The following is a 20916-nucleotide window of genomic DNA, read 5'->3' as shown; positions in this document are numbered from 1 at the left end:
CTCCCACTTGCCAGACATCCCTTTAGCTGTAAATAGTCTCTCCCATTCAACTTTTGAGAGTTCCTGTCTGATGCCATCGAAATTAGCCTTCCCCCAATTTAGGACTTCAACCTGAGGACCAGTCCTATCCTTTTCCATCACTATCTTGAAGCTAATAGAGTTATGGTCACTGGTCCCAAAGTGCTCCCCCACTGACACATCAACCACCTGCCCAGCCTCATTTCCTAAGAGGAGGTCGAGTGTAGCTCCTCCTCTAGTAGGGCCGTCCACATACTGCTTTGGAAAACTATCCTGGACACACTTAACAAATTCTTCCCCATCTGATCCCTTGGCACTAAGGTAGTTCCAGTCAATATTAGGGAAGTTAAAATCACCTATTACAACCCTATAATTCCTACACCTATCTGTGATTTCCCTACATATATGCTCCTCCAATTCCCTCTGACTATTGGGGGGCCTATAGTATAATCCCATCAAAGTGACCACCCCTTTCTTATTTCTAAGTTCTACCCATATGGCCTTGCTGGACGTTCCCCCTGGGATATCCTCTCTAAGTACTGCCGTGATGTCCTCCCTAATCAATAGTGCAACTCCCCCTCCTCTCTTACCTCCACCTCTGTCGCGCCGGAAGCATCGGTACCCCGGAAAATTGAGCTGCCCGTCCTGCCCATCCCTCAACCACGTTTCCGTAATAGCTATAATATCACAATCCCATGTACCGATCCATGCTCTGAGTTCATCTGCCTTACCTGTAAGGCTTCTTGCATTAAAGTAAATGCAGAGTAGCCTACCAGACCTTCTATGCTCCCTGTCCTGCCCCTGCTCGCCTGCCTACTGGACTTGCTTGCTTTAACCTCTACATTTGCCTCAACTATCTCATCGGAGAGACTACCACTTTGGGTCCCACCCCCCTGCCAGACTAGTTTAAACCCTCCCGAGTAGTACTAGCAAACCTCTGCAATGTTCTGGACTACTTTGTGCTAACTAATCTAGATGTTCAGATTCAATCCATTTCTGGGCTTTAAAGGGACAATACTTCTTTCTTGGTCTGTGTCTGAAGAATAGTATTTGAAAGGTATCAAAGTGAATAAATTCCTGAGAACTACAGGATGTACTTTTATTTTTGAAGGGGGAAAAGTTAATACCAGAATTTACATAGTGTCTTGTGATTTTGTTGATCTGCATCAAGATTCTTTTGATACTGCTTGATTGGATGGCACATTTCCCCTTATTTCTGCCCTTTTTCCCATATGTGTTGTTTAAATTCAATTCACACCCTTCCCTAATGACTGAGTCAAGATCAAGAAGAAGGACAAGAACTTGCATTTATATTGTACCTTTTATGATTGCAGGACTTCCCAACATGCTTCACAGACCATGAAATACGTCTAAATTGCAGTAAAACTTGCCATGTCATGAATTACTGCACTAACCTAGGTTGTGCAGCTATCATAATATGGGCATTTCTTCTTTAGTCCAGTGCTGTTTACTCCTGTTGTCCAGATGTTACCGAAACAGGGTTGATTTTTAAACACACTGTGTTTTTAGCTCCCCTTTGGTGAATCCTTGTTCACTAACTTCCAATTATAAGGCAAATAAACTAGCCAAACAGGTTTTCTTGGGTTTAAAGAAAAAAGGTGGAACTTTTTTAAACTTAAACTCTAATTTGGTTAATGCCTACGGATATGCAACACGCCCATGCTGGCATGCATACCCGATACACACATGCAGATAGCAACAGAAAAGAGCAGAAGAAATAAAATGGAAAAGTTTGAGGCAATATCTGAAGATGTTTTGGTTACTGTTCTTTGAGCTCGCTATAAAGTCCATGATTGTAGGTAGGTCTTGCTTTTCGTTGGGGCCCAGTATTCTTCTTAAACCTTGTTCGATGTAGGAGACTTTTCTCTCTTGAAGTTTGTGTCCTCAGTGGGTCCAGAGGCTTGAGAGAAAGAGATGGGAGTAGACAGGCAAGGTCTTCTCACTCCCACAGCAAACTGTCTTTCTGAGTTCAAAAACTCTGTTACTAGTTCAAAAAACCCTGGGCCAGCCAGTGAGATAGTTGAGGCAAATGTGACCAGCTGGTTTGACCAGTCCTGGCTTTTGTGGATTGTATCACCTTAGCAGTCTCTGGAATCCTCTTCCTTACACCTTCAATGTTTGGTAATCAAAATCTATTGTGGGTTGAATGTGTCAGGGAATGGTCATTTTGTCTCCACAAGCATTGTTAGTATGCAAATGTTTTTCAGCTAAGTGTCTGGCAGCCCTTGTAACAGACCTTCTCTTCTTCCCAGCAACAATTTAAAATCAATATTCATATGACAAAATTAATATGCCTCATTCTTGGCAGGGTGGGGTCTGCATGACAGCTGACAAATAAATATTACTGGCCTCCATGAAACCAACAGGAATGGAGTCCCAATTTGGTGATTCTCCACAGATATCAAAACTGTGGCTTTCCTGTTGGCCTTCTAAATACTCTGATTGGATTCATCATGAGTGTGCTTGAATTGTGCTGGAAAATCGTATATGAATGTGAACACATATAATGCACTGGGCAAGCTCATTTTATCTTTCCAGGCCTAGAAGTCTAATTTTTAACAAATCTCATTTTTGTTTAAATTAAGGAGGAATCATCTACATTAGTCTCTTCTTCCATTTTCCAATAAGCTCTTTGGAGGCCAGTTTGGAGAATGGAGAAGCAGTCTTCTCTGTATAGAGAAGTCCGGATCTCAGTTTACCAAATTACCCTCTAATAGGCCTCCAGAACAACATAGGTGCAGGACAATAGCACACAGAAATCTGTTACTCTCTCAAAATCTGTATTTAATTATAAAAGTGCCTTAAATGTCACTCTGTTGCTGTATATATTTTTCCTCTAGCCTATTTAAAAGTAAAATATGCTTCTTACTGAGTCTAGCCATTATCTTCAGTTGTGCAGCAATGACATGAAAGGGACATAAATTTTCAGTTCACCTGATTAACATCTCATTTCAATATAAATGAATTTTAGCATAGTCGATCAGCATGACATGCTGACCAAGTAATGATGATGCCAATGATGTTTATAATCAGTAGGACCAAAAAGTTTGTAAAAATAGCAATACACAAACCTCAGAGCTGAGCTAGTAATATTTAGTCGTAGAAAAAATAGGCTTGATTTTGTAAAATACCAGAACTAAATCCTAAATTATGTGATATTCAGTGTTTTGTGATTTCCTTGGTAGTGAAATATCTTCCAAGAATTGTGCTTTATACATCTATATATATATATATATATGGTGACTTATTTGCTAAAATCAGTCACGAGGAATTTCACCCTTCCCCTCCCTTGAGTATGTTTTCCACTGCTACAGCCCATGGAGGTTGCAGTGACGAGGGATCGAAATGGAGGAACAAATGTGCTAGAAGCGTCAGGTGATTTCCAAGTTTTGTGCTCTGTGAAAACAATTTTCATTAGTAATTTTTAAAAAATGTCAATTAAGGGTTTATTTGGTGTCTTCCTGTTGAGAACATTTAGTATAGGTGAGCATGCTGGGTTTTATACTGCAATATGTGCTGTACTGAAACACCATAGGGCAGATTGAAACAAAGACCTCATACTATATGTATGCACCCTACTGTACTCAATTTACCTTTATATGTTGGCCCAGAAATTGCTTCAACAATAATGGTGAGTTCACGGTGCCTGCTATTACTAGTGTGTAAAAACCCCAGTAAGAGTTATGCGATCAGTTCCAATTTGCCGGAAATTGCAGGACAGTTTGGTTTGCTCCACTGTTGGTCTCAACAAAACAAAAAAAAAATGATCATATCACTGGGATCCTCTCCCCTGTGCATCATGAAATTGCTGAATTTGCTCCATTAGTAAGAGTTAATCTCTCGGCAGTCATTTAAGGCAGGTAATTCATGTCATGAGGGCCTTGTTAATGTAATTTATGGTCCTGTCATGTTATTCAAACCTGGAGGCCCAGACAGTTAAGTGTGAAATTATTGAGTTTCTTTCTGTACCCTTAAATTGAATGAGTTAAGGAAATGAGCCATTGATCCAACATTCATGAGGTCTCTGATATGCTCTTGATGTCGCTGCGCTGTTGTCATTCACATTTTGAGCAATTTATGACACGAAAATAATACAGTTGGAGGGGTGAGGTAAAAAGTCCAATTCATGGCACTTGTCGTGTGATGCACCACTCCTGCAGTTTCCGGGCTGTTGTAATTCACTGGAGACTAATGACTGTGAAATGCTATTATCTACCTCTGGGGAAGGTCCTCTACCGCTAGCTGTAAACAACATTAATGCACGAGAATCAGTTCAGAATCTAGCCCCAATGTGAACAGCAATCCCTCCTGCAGTCTTGTCCCAAATGAGCTGAACTGTTGCACACTGCTTGATTTTTCACGCAAGCTTCGATATGTGTAGTGTAGCCATCAGTGCCTGCAGTGTCAGCATCCATGTGAGACTTACAGATTGTCATTCACTGAAGTGGCTACTTCATATATTACTGTGGCTGGCACTTGCTGTGCTTCAGCCCTTGGCCTAAAGAAGCCGTCTTCCTTCATTTTACCCATGTTGTTCAGGCTGCTTAAGATGTTGGATAAAAATTCACTCAGAACTTCTAAAGCTTGCTACATAGAGTTATTCATTTAGTCACGTGGTCCAGTGTCCTCTACTCAAATGGATCTGGAAATAGACCAAGTTGCATGTCCGGGGAATAATTTGAGTGGCTGGGCCTCTGCTCAGCATCTCCTCGCCTCAGACTCATCGTGACAAAGCCCCATGTCCTATTATCGTCATTAATAGAATCCTGTTGTATTTTGGTATTCTATGCTTGGGTGAATCTGTGCCCCAAAACTATAGGGACTGAAACTATTACATCTACTTGCTCCTGCATGGTGTTAACAATCAATCTTGTGAACAGTAAAGAAAGCACATGGGACAATGAAGAATGTTGGTATTAGTGATCAGGCATTGATGCTTGTTCCATTTTTACTTTATCACATACTCAGCATATGACATCGATTGTAGAGTAGCAGGTCTCCTACTTGGGAGTGGGGAAGAGGTCTGAAATCTGCTCTTAGAAAGGTCTTCGAAACAATATTGTCTTTTTTTCCCCCCAATTTTCTCCTTTTTCTCACTTTCCTCTTTTAAACCTGTCCGGTCTGGGTCCATGGTATTCAACACCTTGCTTAAGTAGCCACTATTAGTGTGGAGGCCCAATGAGTGTTGGCTGAACATCTGAAGAACGGACTTCAAAACCATCTGATCCTGTCCTCACCTGACCTCTACACGTACACACTTTCTAAAAGTGGCTACGTGATAGTCATATGTCCTCTGATAGTAAACAAACATATTTATACATATTAATGCTATTTCTGTTTTAAAGGTAAGCAATGTATTCATTTTGTGTTTTCCCTACTCTTTTTTTTAATTCTTTCATAGTATGTGGGTGTCGCTGGCAAGGCCAGCATTTGTTGCCATCCCCAGTTGCCCTTGACAACTGAGTGGCTTGCGAAGTCATTTCAGAGGGCAGTTAAGAGTCAACCACATTGCTGTGGGACTGGAGCCACATGTAGGCCAAACCAGGTAAGGATGGCAGAATTTCCTTCCCTAAAGGACATTAGCGAACCAGATGGGTTTTTACAACAATCGATGATAGCTTCATGGCACCATTACTAGGACTAGTTTTCAATTACAGATTTTTATTAATTAATTGAATTTAAATTCCACCAATTGCATTAGCCTGGGCCTTTTGATTACTAATCAAGTGACATTACCACTATGCCACCATCTCCCAATTAAATATTTCACTATATAGCACTCTAGCTGGAGTGAGCCTGGCTAAATTTGTCTTTCCTTTCCTGCCCAGGGGTGCTGAAGCCAAATGTTATGCCATCCTGGCTGAGATCAGCTATCTAAGCAAAGACTGGGTATTGAACCTTGGGCCTTCTAGTCTTGTGTTGCATGTACAAACTGAGCCATTGGAGATATGGCAAGCAGATGGGGATATCATTTATATCCAATGTATCTTCACAGTCATATATCCTTTGATAGAAAAAATATACATAAATATACTTGACTATAAAAAAAAGCAGTGTTTTTTTCTATTCATTAATATTTCACTAGTACTTGCATCAGAGTCTGAAGGTTAGAGGTTCAAGTTCTCTCCAGTACATCAATAAATAATCTAGGCTGACACTCCAGTGCAGTACTGAAGGATTGCTGCATTGAAAGGTACAGTTCTTTGTATGAGACATTAAACTGAAGTCCCTTTTGCTTGCTTCTATGGTTTGGTGGGCATTAAAGATCCAGTGGCACTCTTTGAAGAAGCAAAGGGAATTCTTCACTTAATTTCTCTCAAGTAGTTAAATAGATTAAATGTTCACTCATCCAATTGCTGTTCATGGGAGTTTGCTTTGCACACATTAGATGCCATCTTTGCCTACATTATCATCATTCCATTTCAAAGTAACACATATGTGAAGTGCTCTAGAACATTCCTGGGAGAAATGATAAGCCCTGTATATGCAAGTCATTCATTCTGTGTATCAAAACAAAATTGTGAAGGGCGCAGTACATGACTTGCAATAAGAACTGAGATGGTACCATTTTTTCTGGTTTTGTGTTAATGAGAACTACTATGTTTCAGAAGTTGCTCTCTATATCAACTAATCCAAATGTGTTGTTCAAATCATTTCTTATATAAAATCTTGCTAACCTTGTCACTAACAAACCATAAATCCCAGTAAGAGGAATGCACAATGTACTGCAAGTATCCATATGATGTCCAGAATGAGAACTAGAAAATATATTTGTACACACCAGGATCATTTCCACTTAAAACAGGAAACTGCAATACAATAAATTTGTGATGCTGCTGCAGCAGGCAGTTCAAGTTTTGCATAATATAATTCATAGTATGGCGGCTGTCTTTAGTAGGAATAAAGAATTAATAATGCTATTCTGTAAACAAATCAATTACTAGTAAATTTAAAAAGACCCATTGGTGCATTATTTAAAGGGAAATTTTGAATAATACCAAAATCCATATTGTGTTGAACGTAATAGAGGTTGGTTAATTCCGAGTCCTACAATTTTTTTTAAAATGCTCTACATTAATAGGCAGCTATTGTAATTCCTTTTGAAAGCACTTTCCCACCATCCATTGAGTCATTGTGACATCACAGTGATTGTTCATAGAATAGTTACAGTAGTGAAGGAGGCCATTCGGCCTGTCGTGTCCCCCACCTTTTCCCCGTAGTCCTGCAAATTTTTTTCTCTTCAGATATTATCCAGTTCTCTTTTGAAGGTCTCAATTGAATCTGCCTCCACCACAGTCTCAGGCAGTGCATTCCAGATCCCAACCACTCTGCATTTAAAAAACAAAGTTTGTCCTCATTCACTGTTGGTATTTTTGCCAGTCACCTTAAATCGATGTCCTCTGGTCCTGGATCCTTCTGCCAATGGGAACAGTTTCTCCCTATCTGTTGTTAACATTCAAATCCAATGTGAGCCTGGTACAGATTGTATTAGCATTTGTCACGTACATTTCCATTCCCTCTGCCATTAGTACAATACTTTTAATAGCTACATGATGTAGATTGTGTTCATAGCAATTTTGTCTTCTGCGAGTTTGGGTTTCCAAATAGACAATCTATGTGACCACTGATTGTTCATACAATGCGGTTAAATCTACAGCACCAGGAGCTCCAGCACATCACAGAACTGTTTCTACTTGAAATGCCTTCAATATAAAAGGGGTTTAAACTGAACATGTGCATGGCTGGTGCAATGAGCCACACACCTCTGTTCTAGTTCAGAGTGCCAAGTTAGTACAAAGACAGGTGTGTCTAAGGCAGTGCTTTTATGTACCAACACCACATAGGTGAGGCAGCATTACACCTCAGCCTCATAAAATACTAGTACATGCACTTTGAACTGTTGCTTTAGAATGCCGTACGTCATTAACTGTTCAATTAATGAAGGGATAAGCTACTCAAATATCTGCTGGCATATGTTAAGATTTAGGTTTAAAGAGAACTGCTGATTAGGTTAAGTATTTTCAAAAAATTCCAGGTCAGTGAATGTTTCATGCTTTGGAGGGGGTTAACATCGGAGTGCCTGTTCTCGATCACTTTTTAAAAAAAGAAAACTAGTCCTAAATTTAGAATTGGTGTGATTAAATAAATTAATGTAAGCATCTTGAGTTAACTTAATGTGTTATTGTATTATATTCCGAAAATTTTACACAGATGATTTAAGCAATGCATTGCTGGCAGAAATTAAACCCTTAAGCTTTTTCTGAAAATATCTCACTAAACCAGTTTACCTTTTTATAAGGATGCAGTTTAGTGCAAAATGTGTGTGGTTCCTTCTACCAGGTACTACATTTTCCATTTAAACCATTTTATATTCAAGGCATTTCAAGAAGAAATGGCTGAGTAATGTTTGGATCATATTGTTATGACCGCGGCAGGAACAATGCACTGTCAGTTCAGTCCTGTCACTCCACAGGTCGCAACATATTATTAAGCTTTCACACCCAATTGGAAAACAGCCAAATTAAACACTCTAGTAACCCCAGAATGAAACAGACCAAACCAGGTGTCTTTAGACAACAACAAATTAACTATTTATTAAAAAACTAAATCTTAAACACTATGTCTAAAAACCTTATAACTTCTTATTTTAATCTAGCTCCCCATTCTGTCACACACATTCAAAAGTAACAGTAGTTAATTTTTTTTTTAAAGTGGAGTTTTTAAAATTAGTTGTCTCTTAAGAATAAACAAAATAAGTAAGTCTTTGTAGGTTATATTCCTGGTGAATGAGGTCTTCTAATGTGGAAAAAGTCAAAGGCCATTCGAAGTCTTCATATGGATTTGATGAAAATAGTCCTTCAGAAGATGGGCATTCAACTCTTGGGCTACAGCAATACAAACAGCTTTTCTTCTTTACTCAGGCTTATAGCTCCCTGTAGAATTTTTGCTGAGAGGTAACAACTTTCTTCTCTTCGGTACGCTTCACTGGAAAGTCTCTCCAAACTAACTGGTTTCAGCCCGTTTCTGCCAGTTCCACACACAGCCAAGTGGAAACATTGCCATGTGACCTCTCTCTCTCTCTCTCTCCTGCTGTTGCCCAGGGTACCAAAAATGCAGCTGTGGCACACTGTGTCTCCAGTACTTTCTCTCCCTTAAAGGTGCACTGTTTTAACAGAGTCTTAAAGGCACACACACTGTTTTTAATCCAAGGAGAAAAATAATTACAAGTCCCTGACAATATGACAAACCTGAAATAAATCCAGTACCAGGTTAGAATGATTGATTGATAAAGTTTTATCTCCTTATTTCTAATTTTAAAACAAATGGACATTCCAGAAGAGGAGCAGGTCGCTGATAATTCAGCTCCACTGGCAATTCCTCAGAGAATGAAGCATTCAAGCCCATATGCAGCAAGATCCAGACAACATCCAGACTTGGGCTGATAAGTGGCAAATGACATTCATGCTCAGAGCCAGGCAATGACCATCTCTAACAAGAAATAGCCCAACCACTTTCTCTTTGTCATTCAGTGACATTACCATCGTCAAATTTCTCCACCATCAACATCCTGGTGGGGCGGGGGTGGGGGGGGGGGGGTGGCGGGGGATGGTGCGGTGGTGGTGTGTTACCATTGATCATAAACTCAACTGGACCAGCCATATACATGTCATGGGTACTAGTGCAGGTTAAAGGCTGGATCTTCTGTGGCGAGTGGCTCACTCATGACTTCTACCACACTTAAAATATATTCAAGGCTGAGTTAGACATATTTTGATCTACAAGGGAGTCGAGGGTTATGGGGGATGGCAGGAACGTGGAGTTAAAGTCACAATCAGATCAACCATGATCTTACTGAATGGCAGAGCAGTCTCAAAGGGCTGAATGACCTACTCTTGTTTCTATTTCTCATATTATTATGTTCTTCTGTTGCAAGGCACCAGTCAAGGGTATGATAGCATACTGCGCTCGCCAGGATGAATGCAGCTGCAACAACACTCAAAGCATGACAAAGCAGTTCACTTGATTGGCGCCAAATCCACTAGCTTAATCATCCACTCCCTCCACCAAAGGTGGACTAAGACTACAGTGCATGCTATGTGCAGGATGTATGGCAGCAAGTCACCAAGACCTCTTCAGCCACACCTGCCAAACCCACAACTTTCATCACCTAGAAAGAAGGACAAGGGCAGTGGGTGTATGGAAACACTATCACCTCCAGGTTTTCCTCCAATTCACTCACGATTCTGACTTGGAAATATATTACTGTTCCTTCGTTGTCAGTGGGCCAAAATCCAGTGATTTCCTATCTAATGGCATTATGAAAACACTTTTACCTTTACCACATGAACTGCAGTGGTTCAAAAATACCCACCACCATTTTCTCAAAGTCAGTTAGAATTAGAATTACCAGCCTTACCAGTGACGACCACATCCGAAGAACCATTTTTTTAAATTAACATTTTGTGACTTTGAATTTGTATAATTGAATCTAGGTTCAGTCAGTGTATTGATGCACTATTACTTCTATCCATATAATGTCTCTTCTATTAGTGCTCACAAACTGTAAATGCACATGATTCAGATCCTTTTATTTTGACAATATTGTAGTATTTTTCGAAAGCTGTTCAATGTGTTAAAAAGGCCCTCCATTACATCAGTGACTTTATTTGCTGAGTAACTGAGTAATGTAGATTAGGAGGTTCCCAGGTTCAAGCCACAGTCTCTGCTCAGCTAAGTGATCTCAGACAGGGGGCTGGTAGGAGCCTTATACTTAGCTTTAGAACCCCAAGACTGAAAAGCAAAAATTAGCCAGGATCACCTGTTGGAAGTACAGATGTGCAGAACTCTGGTCAGGACAAGATCTGGCTCATCGATGAATAACATGCTAACACTTGTTGAAAAGACCCATTTGAATGATGGCCACTTAAGTAAGGTATTAGTGAATTTCCAATGCCTGTGAAAATGCCAAATCAGAGTCAGTGCCCTCAGGAGAAGAAGGGAAAAATTGACAAAAGAAAGATGTGAAGATTTACACAGAAGTAATCTTCAATTCACTATGAAGACATTGACGTGATCATTATATATTGCAGCATTGTACTACAATATTCACTCCACTGTGTTGAAATATTTTTATTTATTGAATCATGATTTTCTACTCCTTTCTCAAACAAGGAACCACTAGGCTAATGTAGCACATGAGGTTTAAACTAGGAGCAGCTGTGAAGTTGCTTGGAGAGCAATACTGCAGAACAGCCCAGCAACAAAACAATAGTATAATAAAAGCAAAATACTGCGGATGCTGGAAATCTGAAATAAAAACAAGAAATGCTGGAACCACTCAGCAGGTCTGGCAGCATCTGTGGAAAGAGAAGCAGAGTTAACGTTTCAGGTCAGTGACCCTTCTTTGGAACTCGAAAACAATAGTGCCAGCTGGCTGGATGCTTTTGTTAACTGTGTTAATGCCTCAATTATACTTATGTTAGCCCATGTACGCACAGGTGAGATGACTGCAGAGGACATCCAGGGTTGAAATACTTCCTAATAATTAAGAAAACATTGACCATATAGTCGTCATGTCTCCTAATTCTTCTACATAATCCACACTCTATGTTAAGTGTCTTTGGGATGCTTTTATTGTAAGAGGGACTAGACAAGTGCAAGATGCTGCTGTTGAAAAGTAGCCACTCAGGCAAGACACAGTCTGTGGTACTAACCTCTAATGTAAATACAGCAGTAAAGATGTCTTGCTGCAATTGTATGGAGCCTTGGTGAGCCCGCACCTGGAGTACTGTGTACAATTTCGGTCTCCTTATATAAGGAAGGATATAATTGCCATAGAAAGAGTGCAGCGGAGGTTGGCCAGACTAATCCCTGGATGTCGGGATTGTGAGGAGAGATTACAGAAACTGGGCCTGTATTCTCAAGAGTTTCGGAGAATGAGAGGTGATCTCATTGAAACTTACAACATTTTTACAGGGTGTGATAGGGTAGATGTGGATAGGATGTTTCCTCTGGTTGGTGAGTTATAGCCAGGGGACACAGTCTCAGAATAAGGGGCAGGCCATTTTGACTGAGCTAAGGAGGAATTTCTTTACTCAGAGGGTGGTGAATCTTTGGAATTCTCTACCCCAGAGGGCTGTGGATGCTCAATCATTGAGCATTTATTTTTAAGGCAGAGGTATATAGATTCTTGATAAGCAAGGGGGTAGGTTGAACTGCGGAGTAATCAGTTCAGCCATGAATTTATTGAATGGCGGAGCAGGCTCGAAGGGCCGAGTGGCCTACTCCTGCTCCTATTTCCTATGTTCCTATGAGTCAATCGGTGTGAAATTCAGTTCCATAGCGCTGCTGGAGTCAGTGCTATAGAAGCCAAATGCCCCCTGAATGGGTCGCACTGCTCTTCCAATTGTTTTCAGTACTGCCTGCGCAGGGCCTCGTGCTGGGAAGGTCGCTCGTGTGGATGTGCCCTGCAGAAGCCTCTCAACCAATGATATAATGACGTCAGACAACCATACTGTCTGATTTGAGGCACGATTTACAAACTTGATCATGCAGATCCATTCGACGTATTAACTTGTCATTCACCAAAGCGCATGTGTTTGGCTGCAAGAGATGCCCAGCAGCAGTGTTAACTAAACGGCCATGTACCCAGATTGCAGGTAAGTTAATTTACAGTAACATCTGCTATTCCATAAGCTCTGGAAGGACGCTGGAGTGTTTTTGAAGGTGTTGTGGTGAGTTGCTGGATTTGGCAGGGACTATTGCTGCATCCTCACAAGGAGGGCAGAGGATTTTTGGTCTGTCCACACAGAGGCTGCAACAGCTGCAGTTGCAGTGCCTCTGGGTGTGCATGATGATGAGATGAAGCTGAGGTTTTGGAGAGGGAAAACTCTGCACAATTCCCTCTACTGTTGGATCTAGACTCCTTCATGCTCCTTGACAGTGACAGGAGGCTGTCTGTCTGACCAGCCAATGCACTCAGTATCTTGGTGTGCATTCTCATCAGCGTTCGCCTGTATGTCGTCCCATTTAAGGTCCTCATCTGAGTCCTCTGCAGCAGAGCTTATCTGTGACCTTGCCCTACAGTGAGCTGCTACATGAGCTACCCTTTTCCTCTGGCCTGGCTGCAGCCCACCCATGCCTGGTGACTGTCCAAATGCAGGTCTTGACTCCTACTGATATCTAAGGAACACCCAGTGCCAGCATCTGAGCTGGTGCCTTGAGTGTCAGGTCAAGTGACAGGGCCTCTTCAGTGCTGTTGCTCTCTCTCCACTTGGGTGTGCAGTAGCTGGGCAGGTGGCAATTCTTGTGTGTCTGAGAGCAGAAAGTCAGAAAGGAGAAGATTGGGATGAAGAAAGGGGGTGATCTGGAGCGCAAGAGGTCTGTGGTCATGCCATCTGCATCCTGTTGATCATGCCAGATAGCAGGAGGATGGTGAGCTGGGAGTTGAGAAGGGGCATAAGGCAGGAATATACTGTCATCCTCAATGTTTTCAAAGATACTGGATGCCATGGGCTCTCTTACAGGCAAACGATGCAAGGAACTATCTCCTCCGTAGGGCTCAGGCAATTTTTTTTATTTTCGTGGGATGTGGGCATCGCTGGTAAGGCCAGCTTTGTTGCCCATCACTAATTTCTCTTGAGAAAGTGGTAATGAGCTGCCTTCTTCAACCACTGCAGTCCATCTGGTGCGGGTACACCCAAAGTGCTGTTAGGGAGGGAGTTCCAGGATTGTGATCCAGTGACAGGGAAGGAACGGTAATATGCTTCCAAGTCAGGACGGTGTGTGATTTGGAGGGGAACTTACAGGTGGTGGTATTCCCATGCGTCTGCTGTCCTTATTCTTCTAGGTGGAAGAGGTTTGGAAGGTGCTGTCGAAGGAAGCGTTGTGATTTGCTGCAGCAGATCTTGTTGCTGTGTTGTTCTATGGCTAGTTCTGCATCACAAGTCTTCAGTACTACAGCCGGGATGCTGTCAGGACCCATAGCCTTTGCAGCATCCAGTGCCTTCTTGATATCACGTGGAGCGAATTGGATTGGCTGAAGACTGGCATGGCATCTGTGATGCTGGGCACCTCAGGAGGAGGCATCCTTGCCCCCCCCCCCCCACCCCACCCCACCCCACCCCTGACAACAGTTCTGCTTTTCTCCTGTCTATTGTGTGACTCCTTGTCCTGCAAGGGGGAAGGAAGAAAGCAAGTGATTGTGTAACACTGTTTGAGTGCCTGCCGCAGCTGAGTAACTGGTGGTATGTGGAGAGGGAGATGTGAAATGAAGTGCTGGAAATACTCAGGTCTGGCAGCATCTGTGGAGATAGACGCAGAGTTAACGTTTCAGGTCAGTGACCCTTCATCAGAACTGGCAGAGGCTAGAAATATAATAGGTTTTAAGCAAGTAAAATGGGGGTGGGGCAAGAGATAACAAAAGAGAAGGTTTTGATAGGGCAAGGTCACAGAGAATAACTGACCAGAAGGTCATGGAGCAAAGGTAAATGGTATGTTAATGCTGTGGTGAAAGACAAAGCATTGGTACAGAGAGGGTGTTAATTGACAGAAGACTGAACAGCTTGGCTCCAAGCACAAAATTGAAAAAAACAGTGGGTAGGCACAGTAGAAACAAAATAAACAAACTAAAATAAAATAAACACATAAAAAATAACTAAAAATAAAAAGGGGGGCCCGTCATGCTCTGAAATTATTGAACTCGATGTTCAGTCCGGCAGGCTGTGGTGTGCCTAATCGGTAAATGAGGTGCTGTTCCACGAGCTTGCGTTGATGTTCACTGGAACACTGCAGCAATCCCAGGACAGAGATGTGGGCATGAGAGCAGGGGGGAGTGTTGAAATGGCCAGCAACCAGAAGCTTGGGGTCATGCTTTCGGACTGAGCGGAGGTGTTCCGCAAAGCCTTCACCCAGTCTGCGGTTGGTCTGCCCAATGTAGAGGAGACCACATTGTGAGCAGCAAATACTGTATACGAAATTGCTGCTTCACCTGAAAGTAATGTTTGGGGCCTTGGATAGTGAGGAGAGAAGAGGTAAATGGGCAGGTATTACACCTCCAGCGATTGCAGGGGAAGGTGCCGTGGGAAGTGAACGAGGTGGTGGGGATAAGTTATTTTTTCTTTTTTTTTATGTGTTTATTTTATTTTACTTTGTTTAGTTTGTTTCTACTGTGCCTACCCACTGTTTGTTTCATGTTTGTGCTTGGGGCCAAGCTGTTCAGTTTTCTGTCAATTAACACCCTCTCTGTATTAACACTTTGTCTTTTACCACACCATTAACATACCATTTACCTTTGCTCCATGACCTTCTGGTCAGTTATTCTCTGTGACCTTGCCCAATCAACACTTTCTCTTTTGTTATCTCTTGCCTCACCCCTACTTTACTTGGTTAAAACCTATTACATTTCTAGCCTCTGCCAGCTCTGATGAAGGGTCACTGACCTGAAACGTTAACGCTGCTTCTGTCTCCACAGATGCTGCCAGACCTGCTGAGTATTTCCAGCATTTCTTGTTTTTATTTCAGATTTCCAGCATCTGCAGTATTTTGCTTTTATTAGCAGGAGATGTGAGACTGGCATCATTGGAATGTGTGTGAGGGTGAGGTGATGTATCTGGATATTAAATGTGAGTATGGAGTGCCAGAGAGTGCTGCTGAGTGAGTGATGGGGGTGTGGTGCTTTGAGCAACCTGAGAGGTTGGTGGAGCAGTAGGTAGGAGAGGTCATGCAAGGACACATTCACTGACCTTTACTACCCACATGAGGTTATTACACTTCCTATGCTGCTGCCAGGTCCTTGTGGCCAGACTCCAGAAATTGATCTCCCAGCCACTTGCTCTCATTCCCTTCAGAGAGTTTTCCTTGAAGGCCTCCTGGACTCCTGTGGAAACATCGCCTCTCTCCTCCTGTCCACCTGCACCACTAAGGCCTCTAGCATCATATCTGTAAACCTAGAGAACCCTCTCTTTCTTGGTACTCCATTTGTGCAGTTCCTACATGCAGCCAGTGCCAGTACAAACAGGCTGTAGCAGCTCCCTTGCACTGAGCACTGCTCTCCTTTCAGAGGGGCAGGCTGCTTTTAAGAAGAACAGGCTGGCTGCATCACGTTTTATCAGTGAATGCTGCTCAGCCTCCTGCTGAGCACTGAGACAGCCAGCAGCGCAGGTTCTGTTCAGACCACAATACAACTAGGTAAAGGAGGAGGCAGCACCAAATGTGTGTGCTACCCTCCTCCACAGCAATGGGTTTGGGCTGGTTGTGAGTTGCAACCCCTGCACCCAAAAAAAAAGTACAGACCAATTTTTAGCCCAATGTCTTCAGAAAAGAGGCACAAATCAATTGCCATATACTGTCCTCATTCCTTGCCAATACATGTGATACTTATATATGGAGTTACATTTTGACAGACTGGCCCAATTATGATCTGAAAAATGTAGTGTAAGTGCAGAAAACCAAAGAATTATTTTACGTTTCTTGTTAATTGGCAGTGTGGTCGCTGAAAGGAAGGTTTGCTGCTGAGAGCGGTTTTTTTTGCATGCAGAAGACTATTAAAGTTTAAATATTTAGCCATTTCTGCTGGGCTTATAGATTTTATAGGGACAATAGTTTTGTGAAAACCATGCTGGATGTTATAACCTGAGCAGTAGCACTAACCTAGGCTAAATATCCAAATGGACACAGGAATGCTTATCGAATGTTTACAATCTGCCCACTTAGTCTTCACTCGGGCATAGAGGCACAATCTGTGCTCAGTTAATGTCCTGTATTACAAAATGTATATATTCTCATATACAAAGGGAATGGATTTATACAACAGACATGACCTCCGGAGCCATGTCATGCCACTTTTTCACAGGATGATGTTCAATTATTCTGGGTGTACTGCTTGACAGTGTCGCACAATTCTTGTTAATTTTCTCCATTCCTATTTAAAAGGACAAAATGTACATGAATAATGAGCGATGAAAATAAAGTTAAACATGTGAAAAGTCTTTACAAAAATCCACAAAGGTGATCTCAATTCCTCGTCTCTGTTATCATCCCATTGATCTTAGTCTGGATGACTTCACATACAGATGTATTATTCCCCGATGGGGAATTGTATAAATAACACATCAATATGTTAAATAGAGAATATCACACCAATCCTAGTACCATAGGTAAATAACTCCTGGAGCTAATAAGCCTTAAAATAATCACAGCTTGCCACTTGAATATCAATGTTGTCTGGCCGATGAGTTGTTACAATGTCACACAAGGATCAGTGTGATTTCATCTATTTCCATAAATATAAATTGAATTTACTGGATATGGTTTTGGAAGTTTTTAACTCCAAAATACTTCATGGCCAGAAAAGCCCCTTTACATCGAAGCCCAACAACTGATGCTGGTTTGGGACCTGATAGCTAAGAACTAGATGATGAAATTGCTGTGGATAACTTTTATCTTCTATGTACTTTGCAATATCTTGGGACATTTTTCCAGTATAACGGTATCAAAGGGTTAATCTTGAGGGACTGTAAAGATTACCACCCACTATGATGAGATAAGAGATCAAGTGGGAGAGACTCGAGAACAGTTACAGCGTGGCTTTTGAAGGAGACACACAGGCTAGTGTGGAGTGTATATAGTTACATAGAACATAGAACATTACAGCGCAGTACAGGCCCTTCGGCCCTCGATGTTGCGCCGACCTGTGAAACCATCTGACCTACACTATTCCATTTTCATCCATATGTCTATCCAATGACCACTTAAATGCCCCTAAAGTTGGCAAGTCTACTACTGTTGCAGGCAGGGCGTTCCACGCCCCTACTACTCTCTGAGTAAAGAAACTACCTCTGACATCTTTCCTATATCTATCACCCCTCAACTTAAAGCTATGTCCCCTCGTGTTTGCCATCACCATCCGAGGAAAAAGACTCTCACTATCCACCCGATCTAACCCTCTGATTATCTTATATGTCTCTATTAAGTCACCTCTTCTCCTCCTTCTCTCTAATGAAAACAACCTCAAGTCCCTCAGCTTTTCCTCGTAAGACCTTCCCTCCATACCAGGCAACATCCTAGTAAATCTCCTCTGCACCCTTTCCAAAGCTTCCACATCCTTCCTATAATGCGGTGACCAGAACTGCACGCAATACTCCAGGTGCGGCCGCACCAGAGTTTTGTACAGCTGCAGCATGACCTCGTGGCTCCGAAACTCGATCCCCCTACTAATAAAAGCTAACACACCATATGCCTTCTTAACAGCCCTATTAACCTGGGTGGCAACTTTCAGGGATTTATGCACCTGGACACCAAGATCTCTCTGCTCATCTACACTACCAAGAATCTTCCCATTAGCCCAGTACTCTGCATTCCTGTTACTCCTTCCAAAGTGAATCACCTCACACTTTTCCGCATTAAACTCCATTTGCCATCTCTGAGCCCAGCTCTGCAGCCTATCTATGCCCCTCTGTAATCTACAACATCCTTCGGCACTATCCACAACTCCACCGACCTTCGTGTCATCCGCAAATTTACTAACCCACCCTTCTACACCCTCATCCAGGTCATTTATAAAAATGACAAACAGCAGTGGCCCCAAAACAGATCCTTGCGGTACACCACTAGTAACTAAACTCCAGGATGAACATTTGCCATCAACCACCACCCTCTGTCTTCTTTCAGCTAGCCAATTTCTGATCCAAAGCACTAAATCACCTTCAACCCCATACTTCCGTATTTTCTGCAATAGCCTACCGTGGGGAACCTTATCAAACGCCTTACTGAAATCCATATACACCACATCCACGGCTTTACCCTTATCCACCTGTTTGGTCACCTTCTCAAAAAACTCAATAAGGTTTGTGAGGCACGACCTCCCCTTCACAAAACCGTGCTGACTATCGCTTATTCTTTTCAAGATGATTATAAATCCTATCTCATAACCTTTTCCAACATTTTACCCACAACCGAAGTAAGGCTCACAGGTCTATAATTACCAGGGCTGTCTCTACTCCCCTTCTTGAACAAGGGGACAACATTTGCTATCCTCCAGTCTTCCGGCACTATTCCTGTCGACAATGACGACATAAAGATCAAGGACAAAGGCTCTGCAATCTCCTCCCTGGCATCCCAGAGAATCCTAGGATAAATCCCATCTGGCCCAGGGGACCTATCTATTTTCACACTTTCCAAAATTGCTAACACCTCCTCCTTGTGAACCTCAATCCCATCTAGCCTAGTAGTCTGTATCTCAGTATTCTCCTCGACAACATTTTCTTTCTCTACTGTAAATACTGACGAAAAATATTCATTTAACGCTTCCCCTATCTCCTCTGATTCCACACACAACTTCCCGCTACTATCTTTGATTGGCCCTAATCTAACTCTAGTCATTCTTTTATTCCTGATATACCTATAGAAAGCCTTAGGGTTTTCCTTGATCCTATCCGCCAATAACTTCTCGTGTCCTCTCCTCGCTCTTCTTAGCTCTCCCTTTAGATCCTTCCTGGCTAGCTTGTAACTCTCAAGCGCCCTAACTGAGCCTTCACGTCTCATCCTAACATAAGCCTCCTTCTTCCTCTTGACAAGCGCTTCAACTTCTTTCGTAAACCACGGCTCCCTCGCTCGACAACTTCCTCCCTGCTTGACAGGTACATACTTATCAAGGACACGCAGTAGCTGCTCCTTGAATAAGCTCCACATTTCGATTGTGCCCATCCCCTGCAGTTTCCTTCCCCATCCTACGCATCCTAAATCTTGCCTAATCGCATCATAATTTCCTTTCCCCCAGCAATTACTATGCAATAAAGATTAATGTTTAAACAATACAGTCTAATGAACCTCTCTGGCTAGACTCTATGTGGTGGCAGCATAAAGAACCAAATATATAATAATTTTGAATGTTAAAGGTGCTATATAAATGCAAGTGTAATGATACCTCCAATACACTTGGATCATTATTGAGTTATTATTATCAAGGGCAATGTTACTTGGCAAGGAGAAAGAAAGCTTAGAAGTTCCAGCCTTCCAGATGTACAGCCCCTGACACTATTCACAAAGCAGCGTCAGTACACATCTGCCAAACTGTTTCACAGCTCAAGGTTCACAATGCAAATATTATGGATTCTTCCCTAACTGTTGAAATGATTCACCCGGGAATGAAGTTACTGTTAGCATTATTACACAATCAGCAGGCTCTGAGTAATGAGGTTTCATCCCCCATTGATTTAAATGATTAACAAATTGCTCTTCCAAATTAGATCATTAGTATCCATTTAAAAGGGCAGTATCCATATTTAAAGTATTTCTGTTTGGCATTAAAAATATAGAATTAAGAATTATGACATTAATCAGCATACTTACTTTTTGCTGTTTAAGGAAAATGTTGTTCAAGAACAATACTATTTAACTAATAAACACAAAGTGTTAGAAGTCTTCAGCAGGCCAGGGAGTGTCTGTGGAGAGACGGTGGCATAGCAGCAATGTCACTGAACTAGTAATCCAGAGGCCCAGGCTAATGTCCTGGAAATCCCACCAAGAACACTGGTGAAAAGGACATCCATTCAAATTTTCCTGCCCTTTGCATCAGGTATTCCCTGGAAACAAAGGTCAAGAAAATCTGCTTTCATGAGGCTTTGCCTTTATAATAGCACAGCTGAAATCCCTGTGAAAACATTGGGCAATTTTGTTGGGAGATGGCATTGTACTTGCTCACATATTATGAAAATATTGTATTGTTTACTTAAATTGGCAGCTTCTATTCTTTGCATTCTCCACAATGGGTAAAATGTCTAATCACTGTCTCAGAATACTGTAATAATAGTATTTTTTCTGACAGTAATAAATACAAATGTGTGGGGCCTTCATGTCACGCTTGCAAGCATCCTTGAA

The 20916-nt window shown here is 41.9% G+C and overlaps 1 protein-coding gene across 10 annotated transcripts in view; it reads left to right on the top strand.

Moving 5' to 3' along the window:
* Positions 1-20916, top strand: part of arl4aa (ADP-ribosylation factor-like 4aa) — a 100678-nt gene that overhangs the window by 36172 nt on the left and 43590 nt on the right. The window contains exon 3 of one of the 10 annotated variants that reach the window (XM_068009520.1): positions 11212-11267. The exons of the other annotated variants lie outside the window; for them this stretch is intronic. Within the exon in view, the coding sequence (XP_067865621.1) occupies positions 11212-11226 (15 nt within the window). The 3' untranslated portion in view covers positions 11227-11267. Of the gene's footprint in view, positions 1-11211; positions 11268-20916 lie in introns of those variants that run through there. 10 annotated transcript variants of the gene reach the window in all.

Source organism: Heterodontus francisci, chromosome 2, assembly GCF_036365525.1.
Source record: "Heterodontus francisci isolate sHetFra1 chromosome 2, sHetFra1.hap1, whole genome shotgun sequence".
NCBI lineage: Eukaryota > Metazoa > Chordata > Chondrichthyes > Heterodontiformes > Heterodontidae > Heterodontus > Heterodontus francisci.
Note: the sequence above shows the minus strand (reverse complement) of the source record. Positions and strands in the feature narration are given on the sequence as shown.